Genomic DNA, 26,524 nt, shown 5'->3' with positions numbered 1-26,524 from the left:
CTGTTTTAAGCTTGTTTTTGCAAATTTCATACCTGCACTTTTACAGTTTGTCTTTTGTTTGAATTTAACTGATGAGCCTGTGTTAAGTATTTACTGTGCATTTTCTGCTGTTTGTCTTATAAAAAAAGAAAAAACAAAAAACATCCTTGTTTCCCGCCTTTCCTGACCTAGAATAGTCCCTAATACAGGCATTGCTGTATTCTGGACTTTAGAATAGTTCCTGTGTTGCCCATTTCCTTACTTGGATAGAAGGAAGCTTCTTTGTTCACCAGTGGGAGTGGGGAGCTTTGAGCAGCCTATCTGTCCCTGGAGGAGTGATCTCAGCACAAGACTCTTGTAGTTTATTGGCTGTTTTGGGCTAATTTCTAGCTCTTTCAAGTCCCCTGTATAAAAACCCGCTTTGGCGCGGTTTTGAGTGATTTTGCGCATAGCACAGCATTGGGCAGCGCTGCTCAATAGAGCTTAAACCATTCTCAGCTCCACAAAGTCTACTCTTCAATTTTTCCCTTAGATCTGCTCTATCTCTCAAAGTAAGGACCCTACTTTCAACCTAAAACCCAGCACTTGCTCATACAAGCAATTATATAAGTTAGCACTAATAAACTAATAGCACTACTTCCTCATATACTCCCTTGAAGTACTCGTCCCCTATTGGTCCTTTTTGGTCAGTTATAAAGGAGTTACTTATACTAAACCAGCATGTCCAAAGGTCAGTTGCTGGTTTCCTCTCCCGTTCAGCTGGTGAATCTGGGAATCCTGAGGCAATGTTACAACTGCCTCATGTACACAGACAAACCTCTCCTCCTCCCAACAAGTACTAATATATGCGAGAGATGCAACCATATAGCCAAACTGGAGGCTAAGCTCTCTCAACGCAGTACTGGCGCAGCCAGTCAGGAGGAGATGGTAACCACACACACCACAAATCCAGTCGCAGATAGACCTACCACATCAGCAAACCAAACACATAAACACACTAAAACATACTCGGAGGCTCTAAATACAAATCTGCCTAAGCAGCAGAGACCTCCAAAGCAGACATCCAAGCAACCTCTACCTCAAAACAAAACAAGTGTAACACATACTTCACAAAGTCAGTGTGCCAAACAGTCACAGCCCTTAAGGCTAAACAACATACCTGATACACTTGTAATAGGTGACTCTATTGTCAGGCACACTGACGTCCCACTCACCAGGCTGAACAAGAAGAAGGTCATAGTGAGCTGCCTGTTGGGTGCCAGGATCCGCCATATAACACAAGCACTCAGGACACTCCAAAGCAAGTACAAATATGACTCAGTCATTGTACATGCTGGTGCGAATGACCTGAGACATATCTCCCTGGACTACATGAAAAGAGACATAGAGGCGCTCTCTGATCATGTAGACAAGACAGGTATGACCCTGACCTTGAGTAGCATCTTACCTTCACCAAGAACGATGCCACAGTATAAAGGAAAAATGATCAATTTTAACAATTGGATAAAGCTCTGGTGTCATTCAAAGGGGATCCAGTGTCTGTCAGCCTGGGATGACAGGTTCGACAAGCCATGTTGCTTCACTAGGGACGGCTTGCACCTGTCACCTCTGGGCTTTTGGATACTGGCAAAGGCTCTTGCCACCCCCATAGTGCCTTTTTTAGGCAAGGCTCAAAAGGCAAATCCACCTCCATAGACAACACAAGGAAAAATAAACTAAGGGTAATGCTACTCAATGCCAGAAGTCTAAACCTCAAAATGCAAGCACTCAAAGCTCTCCTCAGTATGGAGAATATCGATATCTGTGCAGTAACAGAGACCTGGTTCAAGGCTCCCGAGAGCACCCCAGCACTACCAGGTTATACCTCATACCATGCTTTTCGGCCCCAAATCTTGGACCGAACCACAAAGGGAGGGGGAGTATCCATATTCATCAAGGATACCCACACCTCCAGGTTAGTGGCACTGCACGAAGCATCGGAGACCATCCATGTGCAACTAACAGTGGGCAAAACTGCCTTTCAGTTTGTAGCCTGCTACAGACCACCATCCCAAACTCAGGAACCTCACTTGGCTTTCCTGAGAACACTGGAGAATATGAAGGTCTCTCCAAACACCTTTATATTGGGTGACTTCAACTATCCAAACATAGACTGGGAGCACTACTCAAGCCCCAACACCCTAGCCCAAAGGTTTCTAGAATTTATAAACTCAAATGCTATGGGACAACTAGTCACCACTCCCACAAGAGGGGAAAACATACTGGACTTGATCATCACAAACATGGGGACTCTATGCTCCACACCAGAGGTACACCCCTCATTGGTAAGATCGGACCATAAATTAATCTCTCTGGACATCCACATCCCGACCCCACCACCAGCCCAGAAAGCCACAGTGAAAAACTTCTCAAAAGCTAATTTCACACTTCTGAAAACTGAGGTGAAGTCATTCAAAGCCCCCGGGCCAGTGGAAACTACGGCCCAAACTGCAGAATCCTTTATAAACGCATTCTATGGACACCTTCAGGAATGCATGGATCATGTAATCCCAAATAAAACCAAGACCCAATCCTCCAAAGGCAGGCGTCCTGTCTGGTGGACCCCAGCCATAAATAAGCTATACAACAAAAGGAGGAAGCTACTACAGGATAGAGCAAAATCCCTTAAAAGAAAGGCATCACTGATCAGTACTAGCAAAAAACTACAGTCCCTCATAAAATCATCCAAGGGCAGCTTCGAGAGAAAAATTGCACAGGACACTAAAGATAATCACAAGGCCTTCTTTAGTTATGTTAGGAACCTGGGAGGCAACTCCCAGATATGTTTGGAGTTAGTCCAAAATGACAAAAAATACACTGAACCCACAGACATTGCCAACATCCTGGCAGACAGGTTCAGTGCAAACTTCTCCCCTTCCCCAAAAGAGCAAATATCTATCCCAGCAGAGAGTTGTCTCCCTAGCATCTCAGATGCTCAGGTGAGAGCTGCCCTCTCCAAAGCAAAAAACACACCATCAATGGGACCGGACGGTGTCCCAGGCTGTGTACTACATGAGCTCCAAGAAGAGCTAGAACCTCATATAAAGTTACTGTTCAATCTCAGCCTTACTACAGGATATGTACCCAAGGAATGGCATACAGCAACAGTGATCCCACTCCACAAAGGTGGTGCCTCAAAGGACCCTGGAAACTATCGCGCCATAAGCCTGACTAGCCTGGTCTGCAAAGCTATGGAGCGGATCATCATGGAATTCATAAACAAAGACATTGGGGACCTACAGACACTAGATCCTACCCAATCCGGCTTTGTTAAGGGCAGATCCTGCCTCTTGAACCTGGTCGACTTCTTTGAAATAGTCACCAAGGTCATAGATGAAGGGAAGGTAGTCCACACAGCCTACCTGGACCTTGCAAAAGCCTTCGACACCATACCCCACTCGGGCATCATAAATAAGCTCTCCAGCTTAAATATCAACCCCTATGTCATAAGATGGGTTGCAAACTGGCTCAAGGACAGAACCCACATGGTCAGAATTGCGGGAGCCATGTCAGACTCTAAACCAGTTACAAGTGGTGTCCCACAGGGCTCAGTCCTGGGACCACTCTTGTTCGGTATATATTTTTCTGAGGTACAGGCCAACAGGGAAGGACTATGGCTGACCAAGTTTGCAGATGACTGCAAACTGGGTGCCATAATCGACTCTCCAGCAGACACAAGTATAGTCCAAAAGGGTCTCACAGAGACAGATAACTGCTCCCAAAGCCATGGCCTAAAGCTAAAAGCCAAGAAGTGTATAGTCATCCCCTTTGGGAAAAACAAAGTGCCCATAAATTACCACATAGGCAGTAATCCATTAAGTATGGAGGAAGTAATTAGGGACCTGGGAACCCAAGTTGATAGTATTGACAACCACGTTGCCAAAGTGGTTAGAAAGACCTTCTATATAGCCCACCTTATCATGAAAGGATTCACATCTAGATCAAGGGAGGTCATTGTGCCCCTTTACTCATCACTCATCCGGCCCATAATTGAATACAATGCCCCATTTGGGATGTACCTTACCCGACACCTGCAGCAACTGGAAAGACCCCAAAAGTACCTCACCAAGTGGATCAAGGGTCTCAGACAGATGACCTATGCTGCTCGGTTAAAGAAACTCCAGCTCTACTCAGTTGCATACCGCCTACTTAGAGGCGATCTGTGCCTGACGTATAAAGCCATGTCCAACCCAGAATTAATGGACATGCTCCACCTCAAAAAATCCAAATCCACTAGAGCTACGTGCCCAAGGGACTTGAACTTCAACACAGAAATTAATAGGACATGCTGTAGAGACAGATTTATAACCCAGAGGCTCCCAGCACTCCGGAATAGAATCCCAGTCCATATCAGGCAGAGCCCTTCACTGACTCTTCAAGAGGAATCTTGACGAGTGGATGGGAGATCGTAGGTTTACCCCAGGGATCACTTCTGTGTCCGTACTAGACAGAGGCACAGTAAACTAACCTAAAAAAGGGCACAGTTAAACTCATTTTAAAGGGTGGCAAAAGCCAAACACACTCTGGCTAGGCTGATAAATGCCCTAGGGCATATAGCCTAGTATCAACCCATGAATCTAAATTGCATAAGGCAGTTGCATACTTGAAATGATGAAACACTGATAAAAGCCTGTAGTTTGAAATCCGATTAATTCTAATCATTACACATACAGATACAGTGTTTCTACTTGAGAAACTATGAGGAAATTATCAAAAGTGGGACTACTGCTACACTGAGATATAACACATGAATGCAGGTTGGCATTGCCTTTCTTAGGAGGTCTCAGATTAAAATAATATGTGCATTAAATAATTACAGATTGTCAAGAAAAAGCAATGGAAATATTGTCCAACAAATATAGAGTTTAGAAATGACATCTGTTCATGTTTAAAATTGTACATATTGTGACAGAAATATTAAGTTTTTTTGGTCAAATTAAAAAGAGGGTAAATTACCATAAAAATTGCAACAATTCTTCATCATGCATAAATCTTAATGAATTACAATTTCCAGATATAATAAATTGTGCACACAAAAGAATTTCTGCTGAAGAAATGCAGATCTGATGGTGGTGGAGATTTGTTCTTTATTTTATCACGTGCTTGTGATAAAGTATTAGATTTCTATATTTGAAAAACTCACTGTAATATTTGGTAAACAACATTACTGAAAATAAGCTTTGACCAAAACCATTGTTAGCAGAGGCAGCATTTGTACATGAATGTGAAATTAGGTAAGAAAGTATATTTTACCTTTCTGTTCATGAAGAGTTTTAATTTCTGTTGACAACAATAAATACATTTTTAAAGACTTAGAAATAACCATGTTCTATGTGATATTTCTGTTTCCATACTTTTTTGAACTAACTAGTAAAATCTTAGTTTCCTAAAATATAGAAGCTTAGTAAACTATCCATACATATAGTGTCTTAAATTTAGCTTCCAAAAAGGTTGACATCACCCTGTCATCCAGTCACTGATTCAAAATTCAGCATGCAACATGCAGTCAACAATAGTTATCCAGTTGTTAATTTCTGATTTGCAAAGTAACTTGAATGAGTACGTTAACTCCTTACTTCACTCAGAAGTATAATTAAGCACATCTGCATACAAAGGAAAAGTACTAATGAAACAAGAGCAGAGGCAGAGATTGTGACAAGTTATTCCATAGACTCAATCATTCAATCAGTTCAGACCTACTTCATTCCCTGACATCACATATGTTGACATTATGAAGATTACAGGAATGCCTCTCAGCCCCATCCGGTTATGCTAGGGAGTAAGGAAAGCTGTAAGGGTAAACATCTGCATGTGTTTTCTATAAATAATGTGTGGGTTCTCCTGTCACAGTCATAATAATAAGACTGCTGCATGGGCTGGATAACCTACAGGAAACCAATCAAACATCATATTATCTGTGATGCAAAATAGGGATTTAAAATAATAGGCTTCCATCCATTATTTAATATTCTCTGTTTATCTATTTACATCTCACTGTAGCAAATAGCCTTGGTGTATCTACAATATTAATGGTAAACTTTGTACTAACTTTTAAAATACTGTACTGTACTTGCATATGTGTTAACTGTGGCTCTAGCATTATTAACTGTAAATTACAAACTACCTTTTTAATACTGTACTATATAATTTGCATATGTGTTAACTGTGGAGCTTTTCTCCCCAGGCCTCCTCTGAAAAAGGGTGACAGCTCAGTTGGACTTACCCAGTCAGTAAATGTTAAATAAATAAAATAAAATTAATAAATTATTATTGCACATGCCTGAAATATTACTATGTATGCATGCATTTATGTGCAGAGAAAATCAGGTGGGGAAGGCAGCATTAAGGGCACTCAGTCAATGTCCACATGATCATATGGCTACTTCAGGGAAATCTTCGGTGTTAGCAGAAAACCTGAACCCATGTCACAGTTGTCAAAATATGCTGGACTTCCAGTGGGTGTGGCTGCTTCAGGGGAAGAGATGACTGGCAACAGTATGCCTAAATTTGAGACATGGCTGTTGCAAAATGTTAGACTTCTTTTCAAATAAAAACTGGGAAAGATAGTGGACAATGGCCAAGCCTCTGCTCTAAGAACCTGTGTGGCAATCTAGATGCTGCTGAATAGTCTGAATTTCCACGTTTGTGTGACATTCACTTCTCAGTGGGGTTTATAGGTATGTGTGCCAGTCTTATTTACTTTTTCTATAGAAATGACCTGAAGTTTAATGTGATACAGATGCTAATACTGACATATTGTTACCAAATGAGTGTTTACACCCACATATTTGAATATCTTTTGTGTGGCCACAGTGGTGCAGTGGTTAGCATTGTTGCTTCACAGCAATAGGTTCTCCAGTTTGATTCTTGGCAGGGGTGCCTTCTGTGCAGAGTCTGCATGTCCTCCCTGTGGTCATGTGGGTTTCCTCCTGGTGCTCTGGTTTTCTCTCACATTCTAAAGACATGCAGTAGGTGGATTGGACACTCTAAATTGGCTGTAGGTGAGAGTGTGTGTGCGAGTGAGTGGCATGAATGAACGCAGCAGGGCTAGCCACCTGTTGGTGTAAACTTTGACACAAGATGATTGTCACTGCTGAAGTGACACCCTAACACCATGTGTAAAATGGGAAAAGGGGTTGAGACTAGATGGATTTTAATATCTGAAGGACTTCTCATTTTGGGTTTATTTATTGAGTGACTGGTCACACAAAATGGTGTCAATATAGATACAAACTTTTCTACATGATGGCCTGGATATTGTTGAGATATTTGAAAAAACCTATTAACAGAGCTTAAAGAAAACAAGCTGGTCATGAATATGATGGCTCTGAAAATTAACACAATTTGCTGCTGGAAACTGTGGCACTATAATAAAAGTGAATGTGCTTAGACTATATAATGTGCTGTACATTGGGATTGCTTATATCCCAGGGGTATTCTAATCTTTTCATCTAGATAAAAAGCAACAAATTGCAATAATTTATATACAAACATTTATCAAAAAATAATATAGTGCATTTTGTATTCGTTCCTTACCTTTTTCCATATCTTTATTTTCTTTTTCTGCAACATCTAGGGAAAAAAAATACTTAAAATTTTCAGGCTAGCCAAACAAGAAATATCAATAATTATACAAGGCATGGTATTCAGCAGCTTAAATTACTGTAGACATTTTGAATGTTTTCTAACTGAAGCCTTATCAGTCTATTAATTGTGTCACTCCCAACTTGGAAAGTAATGGAGGAATTCAGATTTTTTTAGTAATCTAGAATATACTGCAAGATGTGTATATCACCCAGGAAATGTATATACAATATGATTCAGAAGGAAATACATAAAAACCTTTCTCTTCTCTTCACTAGAACTCAAGAACATTATATCATACCAAGCAGCATCTTCTAAAAGTCTATTAAATTACTCTTTTATGATGTAAACAATTTAACCAACAGCTCAATTAAAATTGCCAGATATTTTGGGCATTACTTTGAAGAATACAATATTGTTAGCTAATGAGAAGGCCTTTATTTTTTTCTTTATGTATGATAATGCAGAATAACTACTTTTTATGGACAGTGTCATTGCAACATTGTTAAAAAATTGTGTCTTGAAATAAGATGAATTCTAATCAGTACATATACAGAGACATCCCCCGGGATTCATGAAGCTCGGCGCAAGGACGGCAGTAGGCTTGCGCCAACAGTGCGGCGTGAAGATGGCGCAGTAGCGCCAAATGCATATTAATAAAGGCACGCTGCCGCCACAGCCACGTGCACAGGAAAGGAGCGCGAGTGCATAGGGCGTGTCGAAGTGCCGCTCAGAGGCATGGAAATGGCAGCTGCCAACGTGCAACCTAAAATGCTTGCATATAACAAGTGGCAAGATAGTAATCACATCTGTCAGTGTCCCTGGATACTGAAATGTATGCAAAGCATGCAAGAAAGTTCCTGCGAACACAAAGTGAAGAAGCAAACACATATGCACGGCAGGGAATAACGGGTCCCTATCCCGCGAACAAATGACATGGAAGACCATGTGGCCATAGTCCAATGCCATTTAGATAGCTATACCAAATGGAAGTGAAATGCATCATATGTTAGCGAGCCGCCAGTAGGTACGTCCAGCCCAATGGTGAGGGTCACCAGCTGACCCATAATGTGAGGGAGGGTACACAGCTGGGCAGATGTGTCCATAACAAAATACATGATAAATGTAGATATCTAGCGACCAGATGTCCGAATCATATCCCACAAGGCATGTAATAGTCGCATACAAAAGGTATGTCCATAGTTCACATAGCAAATGTGATAGGAAATAGAATAAGCATGTAAACGAAACAGAAGGAGCATATAAACAGCTACAACAATAAGGAAACATGTAGGCCGAAAGGAACAGTATTATCCGTACCGTCGACAGTGGGGACATCTTGTCTAGTACAGTCGGATATGTGTACGGAATATATCCCATCCTGGACATAGGAAAAGGTGGCATCCTACCAATGAGTAGAACAGCCTGCCAAAATCCGGAAATCAGAGGTAGAAGCCGAACTTGTCAGGATGTGTCACAGTTGAATGGGTAGAACCCGGGTATACCAACCATGTAATGAAAGTTAAGTATGGGTGTTTACCTATGTGCGTGAGGCATAGCATGTGGAAAGCAAACATGGCAGGGTAGTCCACACAACCATAAAGGTACCTGATGCATGTAGGGAATTCAATGTGTTACTCTGGCCGTGTCATGGGCCAACAACCAAAGCAGTGATTTATGGGTGTGAGGAACCTGTGTGTGTGGGGGGATGGGTAATGGTACAATCCTCTAAGGCGATACTGTGTCGTATACAGAATAGGTGAACTGGAGGTGTATGAGGGAGCAGCGGGGTGAAGCTGAAAGAAACATAAACACATGTATAAACCACTGCAATACAACCAGACAGGCCATACTGTAGAACACAATCCCACAAACATATGAATATTGAAATGTGTGATACACATCGATAGACATGTCACTGGCACATACCCACAGACTGGTTCTGATGGACCTGGCCATAACAAATGCAGCACACCTGGATGCATAATGGACTACCCAGCATCCCCTCCACATCACACAACCCGCTCCCGTACCTGAACGTCCACCAAATCCAGCCATACTTGGCCTACTGGTTTGGTGCAGCCACAGCTACACATAGTGACCACTACGCATATGTGGTGGGTAGTGTCACCCTAGGCAGTTGCAGGATTGCACACTATGTATCCCTGGCATGTAAAACCCCCAGCAGGTTTTCATATAGCCAAAAAGATGTTCATTATTTCCTTGTGGATCGGTCCAATTTTTGGATATCCCTCATGGGATATGTAACCTGTGTAAACATTAGAAAGGAAGACACGAAGTCCAGTAGATATCTGGACACAAGTTGGAATGTGCATTAGAGGTGCACGACACTGTCCAGCCCTAAGTAGTCATGCATAACCTACCACCCAGGATCAAACACCTGCCCGTGACGCACGTGTCCTGACACAAAAAAGCGGGAGAATATATTGCACACATTCGCATAGTGGCACATGGTATAAGGGTGATGAAGGTACTGACATAAACAGGATCCACTGTGTGAGGGACAAGTAATGTGTATGTAGGTGTGACCTGACCAACAATGGTACAATGCCAAATGTCATGTGACCGTAGGGAATAACTATGCACCATACTGCATGTAACAGTTGCCTAAAGCGGTCACATCAGGATAGAATAAATGTAAGTAGTACAAGAAACAGGCAAACAACAAAAGTGCCAAAGGTAGAAGGCTTACAGCTAGGAAACAAATGACTGTTCTAAACCTGCAGTGACCGTGGCTATGTGTTGGCCCAAATAATCTGGTGTCCGCAGTAGGGTTGTCATCTGTCCCGCTTTGCAAGGGATAGTACATCATTGGACAGCTGTGTCCTGACAAAAGACATTTCAAATGGCAAATGTCCTGGGATTGTAGGACATAATTATGTCCCATATGTTATGTAAAAGTAGCAGAAAATAATTATTGCAGTATCTACAATACCTAAATGTTAAAAAATCAGAATAAGCAAATAAACCGCTACAACAATAGGCTTTTATGTCGGCAAATAAGTAAAGTTCTATCTGTTGTACTGACCGTGGGTATGTGTCGGCATGTAAAGCCAGGTGTGTTCCGAAAATGTCCCATCTTGGCCATGTGAAAAGGTGCCAACCCTAGACCCAGAATACAGCACAACCAATACATATCACAATGTCAACGATACCAATGGTCAGAGCATTCGCACAATAACTGGCCAGACCCTTAAACTCACAAAGCCAATGCCCTTTGGGGGAAGGTGTTGAATGAGAATGACTACTCACAACAATGAAGGGTACAGACACATTTAACTGCAGACAATTAGTAGTGTTACGAATCTGTCAACAGGTTCCAAGTTAATAGTACTAATATGATAGAAATGTCCATGACTGTCCCTGAGTTGTCATATCCTTGACCCTGTAGACATGAGTCCGAGTATCAGAGAGGTCCGTACACAGAAGTACACCAACCAACTGTCCCAGCTGTTGACTAGAATATTGCATACCTGCAGTGAATTTATAATAGATGTCCAGAATAATATTCATTGTATGTATAAATGGATGAAATAGTCAAATGGGAAGGGAAACCACCCCCCCCAACCCGCATTATGTAGTGGAACCACTCCCCACCCTAAATTATGTAGCACTGACCCAATAATGTGGTGAGAGGTGCCCAAACACCTGTGTCTGTAAATGCAGATAGACTGTGAAACTCTGGAATAACTCTGGCCATGTGCTACGTCTGATCTTTGAACAGCACCAGGGCAGTGGTAGTCACCAGTCAGCCCAGCCTAAACCCGGACCAGCACATGAAAACCCTGACAATCCAACATGCGTATGTGCGAGGACTATAAGCGTAGGGGTTATGAATATCCTTGGAGTGAGTAGACTCGCAGCACGGATCCAGAGCAATAGGAATCAGGGAATGTCCAAATTGTAGTACTGCGGTTTTCCCAGCAGTTGAATGGATGCCTGCTGTGTAAGGGAAGCGGTGAGGCGTATGTCAGAGTAGCTATGAACCATGGGTATACATATAAATGAGCCTGAACACCAATAGTGTAGTGTTTACAGCATCCGCCCAACGTAAAGGCATTCCCGGTGCAAGTACGACTATAGCACATATTAATTGTATAATGAATGCCTCTGTGCTGTAAAGCCAACAGTTATAGATGTAAAGGTGACCGCGTTCGCATGGGTCCGTTAACCGGATTCCATCAAAGTGGTACTGTCATAAGGAATAAGGCACATGTAATCCTAAAGATGTGCCTGTAAACATATGTAACTCAGAATACGTAGATACAAGTGGGTCTGCGCGGGTGTACGCAGCTATTAGCATAGCAAATGTATGTTGTCTTCTACAGCTGTAACTGTCATATATATATATATATATATATATATATATATATATATACTAATATAGCTGTGTGTATAGAGAAATATCCACAGACATAACAGAAATATGCAATTATATAGCTACATATCTATCTATATATACACATTCTACATATATATATATATATATATATATATATATATATATATATATATATGAGATATGTTAGGAATGCTGAAAGACGAAAGCAAACCTAAGGGTTGTGAAGGGAATCCAGAGCAAGTTAGGAATTATGAAGTACTCGCAGTGTATGTCACATAAAGCTGCACAGGTGTGGGTAGAGCACCATTCTCCACACCAGAGGCAGGGCTATACCAGTGACCATAACATCGTTGAAGTGCTACGTCAACATTATAAACAGACGGAGTGTAGGACATGTCGCGACCACCTACAGTTGTAACACGCAAATTGTTCATAATGCATAATACCAGGAAAGGCACGTATGTACAAATATTAATGGATGATGAGCCTGTGAATACATGAGGCGGTACAAAATGTGTGTAGGGTCCCAACGCTCATGAGAGGGCAATGTGTAAAGGTGTGTCATGGCTGCGATATCAGGTGAATAATGTCTGTTATGCGGGGAAACTCAACACGGGTGTGCAGGAGAAACCATGGATATGCAAGTATGGACACAGGAGTGATAGCGTATTTTGCACCTGGTGCAATGGAGCAGCCCGTGGAGGTCAGCTAGTAGGGTTACCACTGTTTCAAATGCTCAAAGTGGGACATTTTCTGTAGAAATGTCAGATTTGCAGGACAAAACAAACCCATGACCAGTACAAATGATAGAACTTCACCTATCTGCCAAAATAAAAGCTTATTCGTGTAGCATTTGAGTTGCTTATGCTATTTCAAATAACATGTAGGTGTTTCAGAGAAAAAATAACTGTTTTATGAAACTAGGAAAGAAAACGTAGGAAATATTTTCGTACAATAATCTTAGGACACCTGCCATTTTGTCAATTTTTTGCAGGACACAACTGCCCAAAGCGGGACTGTACCTCAAAAAGTGGGACAGGTGGTAACCCTAGCTAGTACGTAGTTCCGATTCCCAGATAGAGCATCATTTGCATGGAGACATGCGTGAATGGGCGTATCATTGTCGGACATTGTGCGTCAGGTCTGGCAGCACGGCATGTAAAACCTACATGCCACCCATGAGCAGAACGGAGTTCTGCTGTGTCAACCCCAAACTGGGAAAAGCAGAAAGACACAACTACATGAAGACAACAATTTGTCGACGTACAGTCACAATAACATACACACATCCTATCAACAGTAATATGAATGTGTACAGAAACAAACACAGTAGCAGGAATAATAGGCTGCGCATACGAGGAATAGGTCGAATGACACTATCAGAACCCAGCTAGCAGCAGCACCCCAGACATGACAAACCTGCAACATCTGTCCGCTGCATAACGTGCAATATACTGAGCGCAAGTTCACCGGAGTGAAGTGCCGGTGTCAGAATGGCTAAGGGAATAGTATGCTTTTGAAGCAGGGATAAAACCAATACGCATGTGTAGGTGTCCATGTCCGGGAAATGTATAGGTTAACGGATACACATATGTATATATAGATAAAAACATATATATATACACATAGCTATAATAATTTACATACACATTTATATCCATACGGATATATATATATATATATATATATATATATATATATATATATATATATATATATATACATACATATATCTATATCTATATATATATATATATATATATATATATATATATATATATATATATATATATATATATTTATATATAGACACACACACACACACAAGGATATACTACGGATATAGATTGATATATACACACAAGCAACAGGTAGTGATATATACACGTACACACAAAACAAACTATATGTCAGTGTAGATATACACATTCACATATATAGATTACTTCACAGCAATTATGGGTAACATATTTACAGCCCAGGCATTTGTGACTGGGAGGTCCAATAAAGAAACGTTGTACCCCCCACATTGCCCAGCTAGGCCGGACAGACATACAAACAGGCAATACAGATCAATACACTGCCGCTGTCCAAAACACCGGTAGGAAAGGAGCAGTGGGAGAGTTCTGCAAGGTCTACACTCTAAACATGGATAACGGTGTCCCTTGCAGGACCCCAAACAGTAAGGTATGAAAGAATCTGCCAACACTAATACGAGCAGGATGTAGGTGTACATGGGACAGTAGGTTGTGCCAGTGTGATAACACATCTGTTGACGAAACGTACGACATGTGACCCGAGATGGGGAGAGTGGGCAATGTGTAGTGGTGTGCTCATACCCCAGCTGTGCTCGCAGTAAGTATTTGTCACAACTACTGTAGAGGGGTGCCAGGTAGGTGGACCATGGGTATGCATTAATGGGCTTAAGTGTGCAAGTGCTGGTTGGCAGAGATGTAGTAGGCCTGCCCAGTGGAAATCATTAATATTCCTATGTGGGCATAGCATACGCCTACACCTCCCAAACTTGAAGAGCACATCTACCGGATAGTTTGTAAACCATCAGGGAATACAGAGAGACCTACACAGTGCCCTGTACCCGAGTAGCATGGACGTCCATAGTTATGTATCAGAATGTACCAAAGTCCAAAGAAACACTGCCAGAACTACTGATATTAGGTGAACAGGTGGCGGAATACAGGTAATGACAGATGACAACATGTTTGAGTCATAAGCAGCATGTACCTCGACAAACGTGAATGAATACATATGTTCTGTGACTGTGAATGTGTCTGGTTAATAGAACCAATCATCTAAATGTGTCCTGCAGGGTGTTATGCATTGTTCCTGATACGGTGTTCAGTCACACCCATTGGTATGTGAGTTCTGCTACTGACGGAAACCGCATAAGTTGCTGACCACTTCAGGTAGATGATAGCATAATAGAAGAGGTTAAACACCCGTACGCCTGCGAGGGACATACCCGTCTGGGCAGTTGTGTCCTGCAAAATGACAGTTATGGCACATGGCCTGTGCATACCTCTCAACTGTCCCCGACTTTCACGGACGTCCCTAATTTCGACCCAAATTTCAACTCTGTCCCTCTTAATCCCTCCGACAACTAGTGACTTTTGGAGGAAAGGTGGTGAATTACACTTCATGACAACTGACAATAATTAAGAGTTACAATTTTACTTCAGAAAATGTGTGTTAATTCATATGCACTGATTCTGTCAATGTATCAGGTTAATAGCACTAATATTTTAAAGTTGTCCCTGATTGTCCCTGTTTTTCCCTGACTTGTCCCTGATGCTGTTGAAATTTGTCCCCAATTGGTTGAGAGGTCTGGGCCTGTGAGTTCGGGAATGGAAGCTATATAGTGTGTGTAGTGGTGTCAGACATCACTTTGTTGTATCAGTAACAGCTACATGTAATAGGAAACAGTATTATCAATTATAATGCTACATGAATAACCTTAACGTATGCAAACCGTGGAGGTCGTCCGTGTACTACTGGCTGTGGCTCAGACCTCTCAACCAATTGGGGACATATTGCAACAGAATCACGGATGAGTCAAGAAAACACAAGGACAATCAGAGACACATTTAAAATATTAGAGCTATTAACTGGAAACATTGACAGAATCAGAGCATATGAATTAATACACATTTTCTGAAGTAGAAGAAGTTTGTAACACTTACTTATTGTTATCATTCATTAAGTGTGATTCACCACCTTTCCTCCAAATGTCACTAGTTTTAGGAGGGATTAAGAGGGACAGAGTGAAAATATGATTCAAAATCAGGGACAGTTGAGAGGTATGCTGTGGGTATGTGTTGCCTCGACACATGTGATAGCTCTACATATAAGGTCAATAGGTCTGCCACCAGTCTGAACGGCCAAAATGGAACCTGGTCTGTAGAACTGTCAGATGTACCAAGGCAGAACATACATACAGCCATGTATAGTACAGAAATATACATATCGGAGCAAATCAAAGCATAGTCTAGCAGCAGTATAGTTGCTTATGCTACTACATATGACATATCGACATGTCAGGTATACAAGACCTGTAACAAGCAACCAGCACAGAAACCTACAACATGTGAATGTCCCCTAATCAGGACAGTTGCAATGGCTAGAGTATTGTCCATACCACTCAACTGTCCCTGAATGTCAGGTACGTCCCTGCGTTCGACTGAAAGTCTAACTGTGTCCCTCCTAATCCCTCCTAAATGTAGTGCCTGTGGAAGGAAAGGTGGTGAATTACACTCACTGACTAATGACAATAAGTAGGAGTTACAAACAACTGTTATGTCACAATATGTGTGTTATGTCATATGCTCTGATTCTGTCACTGTGTCAAGTTAATAGCAGTACATTTGTAAATGTGTCCCTGCTTTTCATGACCTGTCCCTGAGTCTGCAGAAATGTGTCCCCGACTGGTGGAGAGTTCTGGTATTGTCACATGTGATGTGTGATGAGGGGCTGTCCCATGCAAAGTGGGAAAGGTGTCACTCCTACAGTCTCCCGTTGTGCAATCTGAAAGGTGGTCAACGTGCAGTTGGTATGCGGTAGCATGGCTCGGCAGACCACTGTGTTAACAAACTCAAGTCACATTTCAGCATTGCAGAGTATCGATTCCCATGTATCAGGCAGATGGGAGCAGATCGTATAAGGAACACGCATATAATATGATTACGTCACTGGACAGGCCGCCGAGTCCGTACAGTCGAACGGCTGCCATCGCAAAATGATTACACATACCCGATACTGTAGTCATGTAGTCCGATGTAATATGCATCACAAGGGATCGCACATACCCAGCGTGAGTGACAAATGTAAGCGGACATGTCGGAGCGCGAGCAGCTGTAAGCGTGTTTGTCTACCAGTATGCCAGTAGTGCCCTGTCAAAGAAATATGGAGTGTAAACGTGTATAAGGTGCTGTGACCAGTGGTCAGCAGTGCTTAACACTGTGCAAACCCATGCACAACAGCTCCCACCTGCTGGACTGTGCCTTACCCGGTTTGTATCCAAAGGCATCGGCATGTCTGCAAACAAAGAACTGCCCTATACACGTGATAGTAGATGTACCCTGCACATATAGCTCATGTGACTGAACAATAGACCATGGCAGACGTACAGACAATGGACCAAAAACACCATCCAGCGCAGACATCCAACAGTATAGCAATGTACTGGCAGATATGTCCGGACCACTGGTGTGTGTATGCTTGGCCGTCCTGTGTATCAGTGTGTGAGCTTGCCCAGTATGACTGTTGTGCATGTTGTAGACTGACAATACCGTCATGTGTGTGAGCATGCAAAGTATGGTCAACTGTATTGCATGTGTCACATGTCCAGATAGTACTGTGTTGCTGACCCCTCCATTCTACACAGACAGGTGGCATGCTGTGTCTGCAGGGTAGCTAATGGTCATGTGGCATTGACAGTTGCTACATGTTTGTATAGCATGGGTGGACATGCAACCACAGTCCTACAGAGCACCGTGGGTGGTGCACATGACTCACATGTGTAGGTGTGATGGTGGGCACAGCCAACAGTTGTACACATCTGCCACTACTGTACAGGTCTGCCAGGTACTCCGTGTCAGTGTGTGGACCTACCTAAATTGCTGGTTGGAGGGATACCAGGGTACGTCAGTTCCCAGCACTAATTACCAGCACAGTGGTGTTGGACATCCTATTACACATCCTACATCAAACAGCCTGGCCTGCTGTCATCTGGTGTCATACGGGGTTGGGGTCTGTCAGTGGGCATATCCATAGGCCATCGTATATCATTTGTCTGTATTGGTCCACATCTGTCCAGCTGCATGGGACGTGTGTGGGCTGTACGGACACACATGATGGTCAGCCCATAATCTGCAGTGGGTAGGACACCCTGTGTACTACAGGCTACCATTGTGAACCCTGTATGTGCTACAGAGGTCATGGTGCCACTATGGATGTGTACTGCCTGCTGCCCTAACATTTGGCCACCACAGTCACTTGTATGCTCACATACATACCAGAGCAATGGGTAAGTACACATTGTAATACAACCGCCACTTGTTAGGTCAATAGACATACCCAGGTTGTGTTATGGATGCACACAGTGCACCTCCCTTACATGGCCGAGCACAGGTACTATCATGTTTGGCATCCATGGTACTGTGTGCGTGTCAGAGAGGAGAAATCCGTGGGTACCTACTGTCTCAGTGCATATGCCTTCTGTTGCCTCTTTGCCAAGGGCAGGTCATACTGTGCATGGGCTGTCGCCGACTGTGCCCTACACAGGTAATTCCTTCACCAAGTCACACTGTGCCTGTACAAGCCTTGGCAGTGGTGTTGGGCTGTGTGGCCCTGCCCCATGCCATTTGTGCTGCAACTGTTACTGCAGGCTAGCATTGTGTAGCATAGCAAATAACATAACAACATGTATGCATGTAACTTGTGAATACTGCAGATCCCCTACAGATGTGTCTGGATACCAGAACTGTGAACCGAGCATCCCAAACACATGCACATGTATATGTCTTGCCTGTGCATCTGCCTCAGTATGGTGTGAGTGTTCAGGTGTGTGTGCATTGCTGATGGGTGTTATAAGCTACTACACCAGTGTTTACCTAGCATCCACCACTGGGAGACTGTAGGGGATGTCCACCTAGGCACTGGTGTGCTACCGCTGTGTCAGACGCCATATATTGGACACATCACAGCTTCCAGGGCAGACAGCACACACATTCAATGTTATGCCCTGGCCATCGCATAGGGCCTAGCTGTTAGAGGGTATGCCCCTGCACTGACTGTAGGCCCTACCCTGCTCCCCGGGTGGTGCTACGTGTGCAGGCTATAGCACCCAGTACCCCAGGGTACTCATCCATGTGGTGGAACAGATTCATATTGCAGGTGCAATAATCACGTATGTGGAGGACCTGTACGTGCTCACTAGCATGTGTTGACATGGCATCTGTGAAGTGGTGCAATACTCTGGATGCAGATGCCTGTGAGATACCCATGATATCCCCACTTGTGCTGTGTGAGGTACCTATGGCTAGTACACCTAGGACAACACATCCCATGGTATCCACTGTGATGCGTTCCACTCGGCCTGTGTGATGTGTTAGGCACAGGTCAACAAGCTGCTGTAGGAGGTCTCTGTCCAACACATAGTGCTGTAGCATCCCCAGCCCATGTAGACCCTGGTACATCTCCCTCGGTCAATAAAGTCGTATGTCACCCCAGTAAGGGTTGTTCGGCAGCATACACATCCGCACTGCCCCGGCCCCCTGCACATGTTGGTGTATGTTGGCTGCTGCAGCCCGTGTCATTTGGTTGGACTGTGTCGTGAAATGTCTCTGCAGGTATACACCGGTGGTGTAGAGTGTGGATGACATATGTGTGTATGCTGCTTGCTCACATTAGTGTACTGTTCATGTGCGGGCTGGCCATGTCATCAGCTGATTGTGATGATCAACACCTGTATGTGCAGCCTGGACACCCTGACTACCCCACCACTGCTGTCATCCCTCCCAACATCACCAGGCAGGTATAGACACACCCCTAGCTGAGGTTTGCTAAGGCAGGAGCACTCCCGAGGCACAGTACTGCAATGTACATACAGTATGCCTGACCCCTCTCCCATGCTATCATCTATATGCGAGACCTGCACCTGGCTGACTACACACATACACTCCAGGGACCAGCAGCACACCCTGGTGATAAATGTGATACACCATAGTCAACCTCATCTGCATAGTATAGTCTTCTAATGAATAGTTATATGACCCATACCGAACCTCCAACATATTAACCACTGCTCAGTGTCACTCAGATCCACATACAACTGGCAACGGGTGCCCTACCATCACCATATTCGATGTTCCATGGTCTTCCCAGCAACAAAATTACCAGTGTCTACACGACTACAACCCGTGGCCCTGAACACCACAGACGATGTGCATTAACACCACGCCATGGCAGATATACATAGATCCCAGGTTATCACGTACAGATCATCCGGCACAAATAGTCAATAGTGCTGAATTCCCCAGACATATGTTCACATCTATGTCCAACCTCTACATCTACATATATCACATATATTATTTGTAGACATATGTACATGGACATATATATATATATATATGTGTATATACACATACATACACTCATATACATGTACACATATGTAGATATGGTATTTATGTCACAACAGCGAACCACATGACAGCAATGCATTAGACAGGAATGGAAAGGTAACCACATGTGCCACCTGCATCATGTAGTGTTGTTAATATCAAGGCACATGTGTTATGTTGCGTCACACGGGTCAGACCATAGCAAGGGTAAGAGTAGGGCTGGTGACAGTTACTCACCAGACCATTTGGCGACTGTATGTGTCGACAACCCAGTGTCTTGTCAGAATATGCGGGCTGTGGACATTAAATAGGTCAGCAACAAAACAAACTGGACACATCCTGCAGCTAACCACCCACAGATACCAACACATACAGTATAACTGACAAACACACACCTGCCATGCCCTGGAATCGAGCATCTACCTGTCTAGTGTACCACACGACAGCATTATGCAGTAACAGAATGCGCTACCGAGTTCAGACATCACTGCACTCCCACAGGCATACTTCCAGGCGGATGACATCATCCGCAAAGATAAAGATGCCAATAGGGAATGTATGTGCTGTGAGCCATCTAAAAGCATTACTCTGTCCCCAGGCAGCTGGAAACACACACACACACGCATACACATGCAGGCACACACCTGGCAGGGCTGGGAGTCGAACATACACCTAACTACCTTATCACACTACAGCAATACGCAGTTACAGAACGCACTCCCGAGAATACTGAACACAGCACTCCCTGAGGCATACTTCTAGGTGGGTGACATCATCCGCAAAGCAAAGACACCAATAGGGAATGTATGTGCTGTGAGCCATCTAAAAGAATTACTCTGTCCCCAGGCAACTGGAAACACACACACACACACACACAGGCACACACCTGGCAGTGCTAGGAGTCAAACATACACCTAACTACCTTATCACACTACAGCAATATGGAGTTACAGAACGCGCTACCGAGATTACTGACCACAGCACTCCCAGAGGCATACTTCTAGGTGGGTGACGTCATCCGCAAAGGCAAAGACGCCAATAGGGAATGTATGTGCTGTGAGCCATCTAAAAGCATTACTCTGTCCCTAGGCACCTGTAAACACACACACACACACACACACTCACACACACTTGGCAGGGCTGGGAGTCTAACATACACCTAACTACCTTATCACACTACAGCATTATGCAGTTACAGAACGCGCTGTCGAGAATACCGAACACAGCACTCCCAGAGGCATACTTCTAGGTGGGTGACATCATCCGCAAAGGCAAAGACGCCGATAGGGAATGTATGTGCTGTGAGCCGTCTAAAAGCATTACTCTGTCCCTAGGCAGCTGGAAACACACACACACACACAGGCACACACACACTTGGCAGGGCTGGGAGTCGAACGTACACCTAACTACCTTATCATACTACAGTAATACGCAGTTACAGAACGCGCTACCGAGATTTCTGAACACAGCACTCCCAGAGGCATACTTCTAGGTGGGTGACATCATCCGCAAAGGCAAAGACGCCGATAGGGAATATATGTGTTGTGAGCCGTCTAAAAGCATTACTCTGTCCCTAGGCAGCTGGAAACACACACTTGGCAGGGCTTGGAGTCGAACATACATCTAACTACCTTATCACACTACAGCATTACGCAGTTACAGAACACGCTACCAAGATTACTGAACACAGCACTCCCAGAGGCATACTTCTAGGTAGGTGACATCATCCACAAAGGCAAGGACGCCGATAGGGAATGTATAGAGAGTGAGCAGTCTGAAAGCATATTACTGTCCCAAGGTAGACATAGACAAACACACGGCAGTGGTGTGATCGGGGCAACTAAATATCTACGGAGCACTACAACAACACTACATACATACGTGATGCGCCACAGCCAGTACACCCTTCAAGACAGTCAACCAGTGTGTGCAATGTAGGCATCCATCGTGACATGGACAATGGACATCTGTTGCCTGGATGACCACCATTGCTATACAGGATGTCAATGGCCATGCCCATACACAGAGGCACATCACCGACACTAGGTGTAACTGGTCATGCCCACACGCTTAGTATCACACGTCCGTTTGGAATGTACTGTGTGTCCATCTACACAACGGTATACTGGGCATGCTCACACACTTAGCGGTTGCAAAGGGCCGTCAGCAGTTGCAGTTACAAAGGGCCGTCAGCAGTTGCAAAGGGCTATCTTGCATGCACACGGATGCTAAACACGGAAGGGCACAGTTTGGATTGTACTGTGTGACCATCTACACAACGGCATACTGGGCATGCTCATACACTTAGCAGATGCAAAGGGCCATCCTGCATGCACACGGAGTCTAAACACGGAAGGGCGCAGTTTGGAATGTACTGTGTGACCATCCACACAATGGCGTATTGGGCATGGTCACACACTTAGCAGTTGCAAAGGGCCATCTTGCATGCACACGGATTCTAAACACGGAAGGGCACAGTTTGGAATGTACTGTGTGACCATCTACACAACAGCGTACTAGACATGCTCACACACTTAGCAGTTGCAAAGGGCCATCTTGCATGCACACGGATTCTAAACATGGAAGGGCACAGTATGGTGTTACTATCCCCATGTACATGAATGCCACTTACATGTATTGACCAGTACACACTCAGAAGCCATCACAGATGTCTCAGGTGCAGATCACAGAGGTACACACTGCAGTCTTCATTGTAGCCCTCAGACATCACCATGTCACAGGACCAGCAATACACTGCCATAAATTACCACAACACCATGTGGCTCATGACCAGTGGACTGTACATAGGTCTACAGCAACTGTGCAGACTACACATGTACCGACAGGATTCCATCATGTGTTATGCATTGCAATGATACCACTGTAATTACCAGGTTGGCTCTACACATACCAGGGGCCCTGGGTCTTACACAGCTGTGACAGATGACTGTCACTGTTCACCAAAGATCACACATGTTTGGATATGACATACAAGTAATCGCAGTGGATATGTGCATGGACCACACACACACAACACATATGTACATAGCATAGCTTTTGCTGTCCTCCATGCAGACAAGTGGCTACAGCAATCACACGCACGCAAATGGCAGGTGGGTCCATGGCTGTTGAATGCTAACAGTACATGAGGTAGCAATGTTGACCGAGGACGCATTCCCTCTGTACTAGTTACCCATGACACCCATCATATCTTACAACAGTCCATGTGTTATGCATGTCATCACACATGTCCACCAATTGCAATTCATACAACATGGCTACATGGCAGGTATGTAGGACCAACACACATGTACAATTTGTAGTGTGCATGCAGCTACCATGCATGTGCAGTAGCTGATGTATGTGACTCATCTGTGCCTAACTACAACATGCAGTTGCAATGCAGCCCTATCATTGACACCTGTATATGGTGACATACTGACAGTACTGTAGGATGTACATCAGGTATGGATGGATGTGTGTACATAAAGTGGTGATCCACCTGTGCAGATGGATGTTTGCCAGGGACGGCTGACAGGTATGTCACACGCCATCCTACCATTACATGTGCAAACAGTACGCTATGTTACTGTTACTTGACGGTGAAGACATAAACCTACACAGCGGTCAGGTGTTACCGAATGTATGTCACCTGAAAAAAAACCCCCTGTGGGCTGGCCATGTCATCAGCTGATTGTGCTGATCAACACCTGTATGTGCAGCCTGGACACCCTGACTACACCACTGCTGTCACCTCCCAACATCACCAGGCAGGTATAGACACACCCCAGCAGGTTTGCTATATAGGAACCCAGGCACATATAAATTTCCTCCAACATATTAACCACTGCTCAGTGTCACTCAGATCCACATACAACTGGCAAGGGTGCCTACCATCACCATATTCGATGTCCATGGTCTTCCCAGCAACAAAATACCAGTGTCTACACGACTACAACCCGGGCCCTGCACCACAGACGATGTGCATTAACACCATGCCATGGCAGATATACATAGATCCCAGGTTATCACGCACAGATCATCCGCACAAATAGTCAATAGTGCTGATGTCCCCAGACATATGTTCACATCTATGTCCAACCTCTACATCTACATATATCACATATATTATTTGTAGACATATATACATATATATATATATATATATATATATATATATACACATACATACATATACATGTACACATATGTAGATATGGCATTTATGTCACAACAGCAACCACATGACAGCAATGCATTAGACAGGAATGAAAGGAAACCACATGTGCCACCTGCATCATGTAGTGTTGTTATATCAAGGCACATGTGTTAGTTTGTCACACGGTCAGACCATACATAAGAGTAGGGCTGAGACAGTTACTCACCAGACCTGCATACTGTATGTGACAACCCAGTGTCTTGTCAGAATATGCCTGTGGATACTAAATAGGTCAGCAACAAAACAAACTGGACACATCCTGCAGCTAACCACCCACAGATACCAACACATACAGTATAACTGACAAACACACACCTGCCATGCTGGAATCGAGCATCTACCTGTATACCACACTACAGCATTATGCAGTAACAGAATGCACCGAGTTCAGACATCAGCACTCCCAGAGCATTTAGGTGGATGACATCATCCGCAAAGATAAAGATGCAATAGGGAATGTATGTGCTGTGAGCCATCTAAAAGCATTACTCTGTCCCCAGGCAGCTGGAAACACACACACACATACACATGACACATGGCAGGGCTGGAGTCAACATACACCTAACTACCTTATCACACTAGATTATATTTACAGAAGGCTGTGATTACTGAACACAGCATCCCAGAGGCATATAGGTGGGTGACATCATCCACCAAAGACGCCAAATGTATGTGCAGATATCTATATTATGTGTAGGCAGCAAACACACACACACACACACACACACACACACACATACACACACACACACACACACACTGAAGGAGTTGAATACACCTACCTACCTCACTACCACAGCATTACGCATTTACAGTACGCGCTACCGAGATTACTGAACACAGCACTCCCAGAGGCATACTTCTAGGTGGGTGACATCATCCGCAAAGGCAAAGACGCCGATAGGGAATGTATGTGTTGTGAGCATCTAAAGCATTACTGTGTCCCAGCTGGAAACACACACACATGCACACACACACACACACACACACACACTTGGCAGGGCTGGGAGTCGAACATACACCTAACTACCTTATCACACTACAGCATTTTGCAGTTACAGAACACGCTACCGAGATTACTATAACACAGCACTCTCAGAGGCATACTTCTAGGTGGATGACATCATCAGCAAAGGCAAGGACACTGTTAGGAAATGTATGTGATCTAGCATTACCGTGTCCCCAGGCAGCTGGAAACACACACACACACACACACACACACACACACACACACACACACACACACACGGCAGGGCTGGGAGTTGAACATACACCTAACTACCTTATCACACTACAGCATTACATTTACAGAATGCTACCGAGATTACTGAACACAGCACTCCCAGAGGCATACTTGTAGGTGGGAGACATCATCAGCAAAGGCAAAGACGCCGATAGGGAATGTATGAGAGTGAGGTCTAAAGCATTACTGTCCCCAGGCAGCTGGAAACACACACAGCTGAGAACATACACACACACACACATAACTACACACACAGACAGTACACCCAGGCACGGGGATGGAAGCCACATAGAGGCATCTTTGTGGATGACACCATCTACAAGCAATTAAGGAGACACACACAGACACAGTGGGATACACATCACCACACAAGGCAGGGCTGACACATAGCACTAAACACACACACAGGCAACAGAATGCAGGAATGTACACTAAAGCATACTGATGACACAGGCATTGAAACACAGTACACACTTACAGAGGCAATGTACTGTGTCCATCACACAACATGAGTACATCAGCATCAAAATATGACAGACTATACAACAGTGGGAATGTAGTGTGCCATCTACACAGGGCATACATACAGTCACCAATACAACCATCACATGTGCAGTTGGAATGTACTGTGTGTCCATCTACACAGGTGTACTGGGCATGCTCACACACTTAGCAGTTGAAAAGGGCTGTCTTGCATGCACACATAAACATGGAAGGCAGTGTGGAATGTACTGTGTCCATCTACACAATGGCGCATCATGCCTGACAGTAGAGTGAAGGGCCATCTGCATGCACACGGATTCTAATCACGGAAGGGCGCAGGAATGTACTGTGTGTCCATCACACAACAACTGGGCATGCTCACACACTTAGCAGTTGCAAAGGGCATCTTGCATGCACACGGATTCTAATCAAAGGGCAGTTTGGAATGTACTGTGTCCATCTACACAATGGCG

The 26,524-nt window shown here is 44.0% G+C and overlaps 1 protein-coding gene across 1 annotated transcript in view; it reads right to left on the bottom strand.

Moving 5' to 3' along the window:
• LOC122791474 (hemicentin-1-like) overlaps window positions 1–26,524 on the bottom strand; it is an 810,132-nt gene that overhangs the window by 100,482 nt on the left and 683,126 nt on the right. Inside the window, exons 16-17 of the mRNA XM_044059217.1 lie at window positions 7,555–7,590; window positions 5,272–5,298 (exon numbers count right to left, since the gene is read on the bottom strand). Of these exons, the coding sequence (XP_043915152.1) occupies window positions 5,272–5,298; window positions 7,555–7,590 (63 nt within the window). The remainder of the gene's footprint in view (window positions 1–5,271; window positions 5,299–7,554; window positions 7,591–26,524) is intronic.

The sequence above is a fragment of the Protopterus annectens genome, chromosome 17.part0 (assembly GCF_019279795.1).
Source record: "Protopterus annectens isolate FY-2018-M chromosome 17.part0, PAN1.0, whole genome shotgun sequence".
NCBI lineage: Eukaryota > Metazoa > Chordata > Ceratodontiformes > Protopteridae > Protopterus > Protopterus annectens.
Note: the sequence above shows the minus strand (reverse complement) of the source record. Positions and strands in the feature narration are given on the sequence as shown.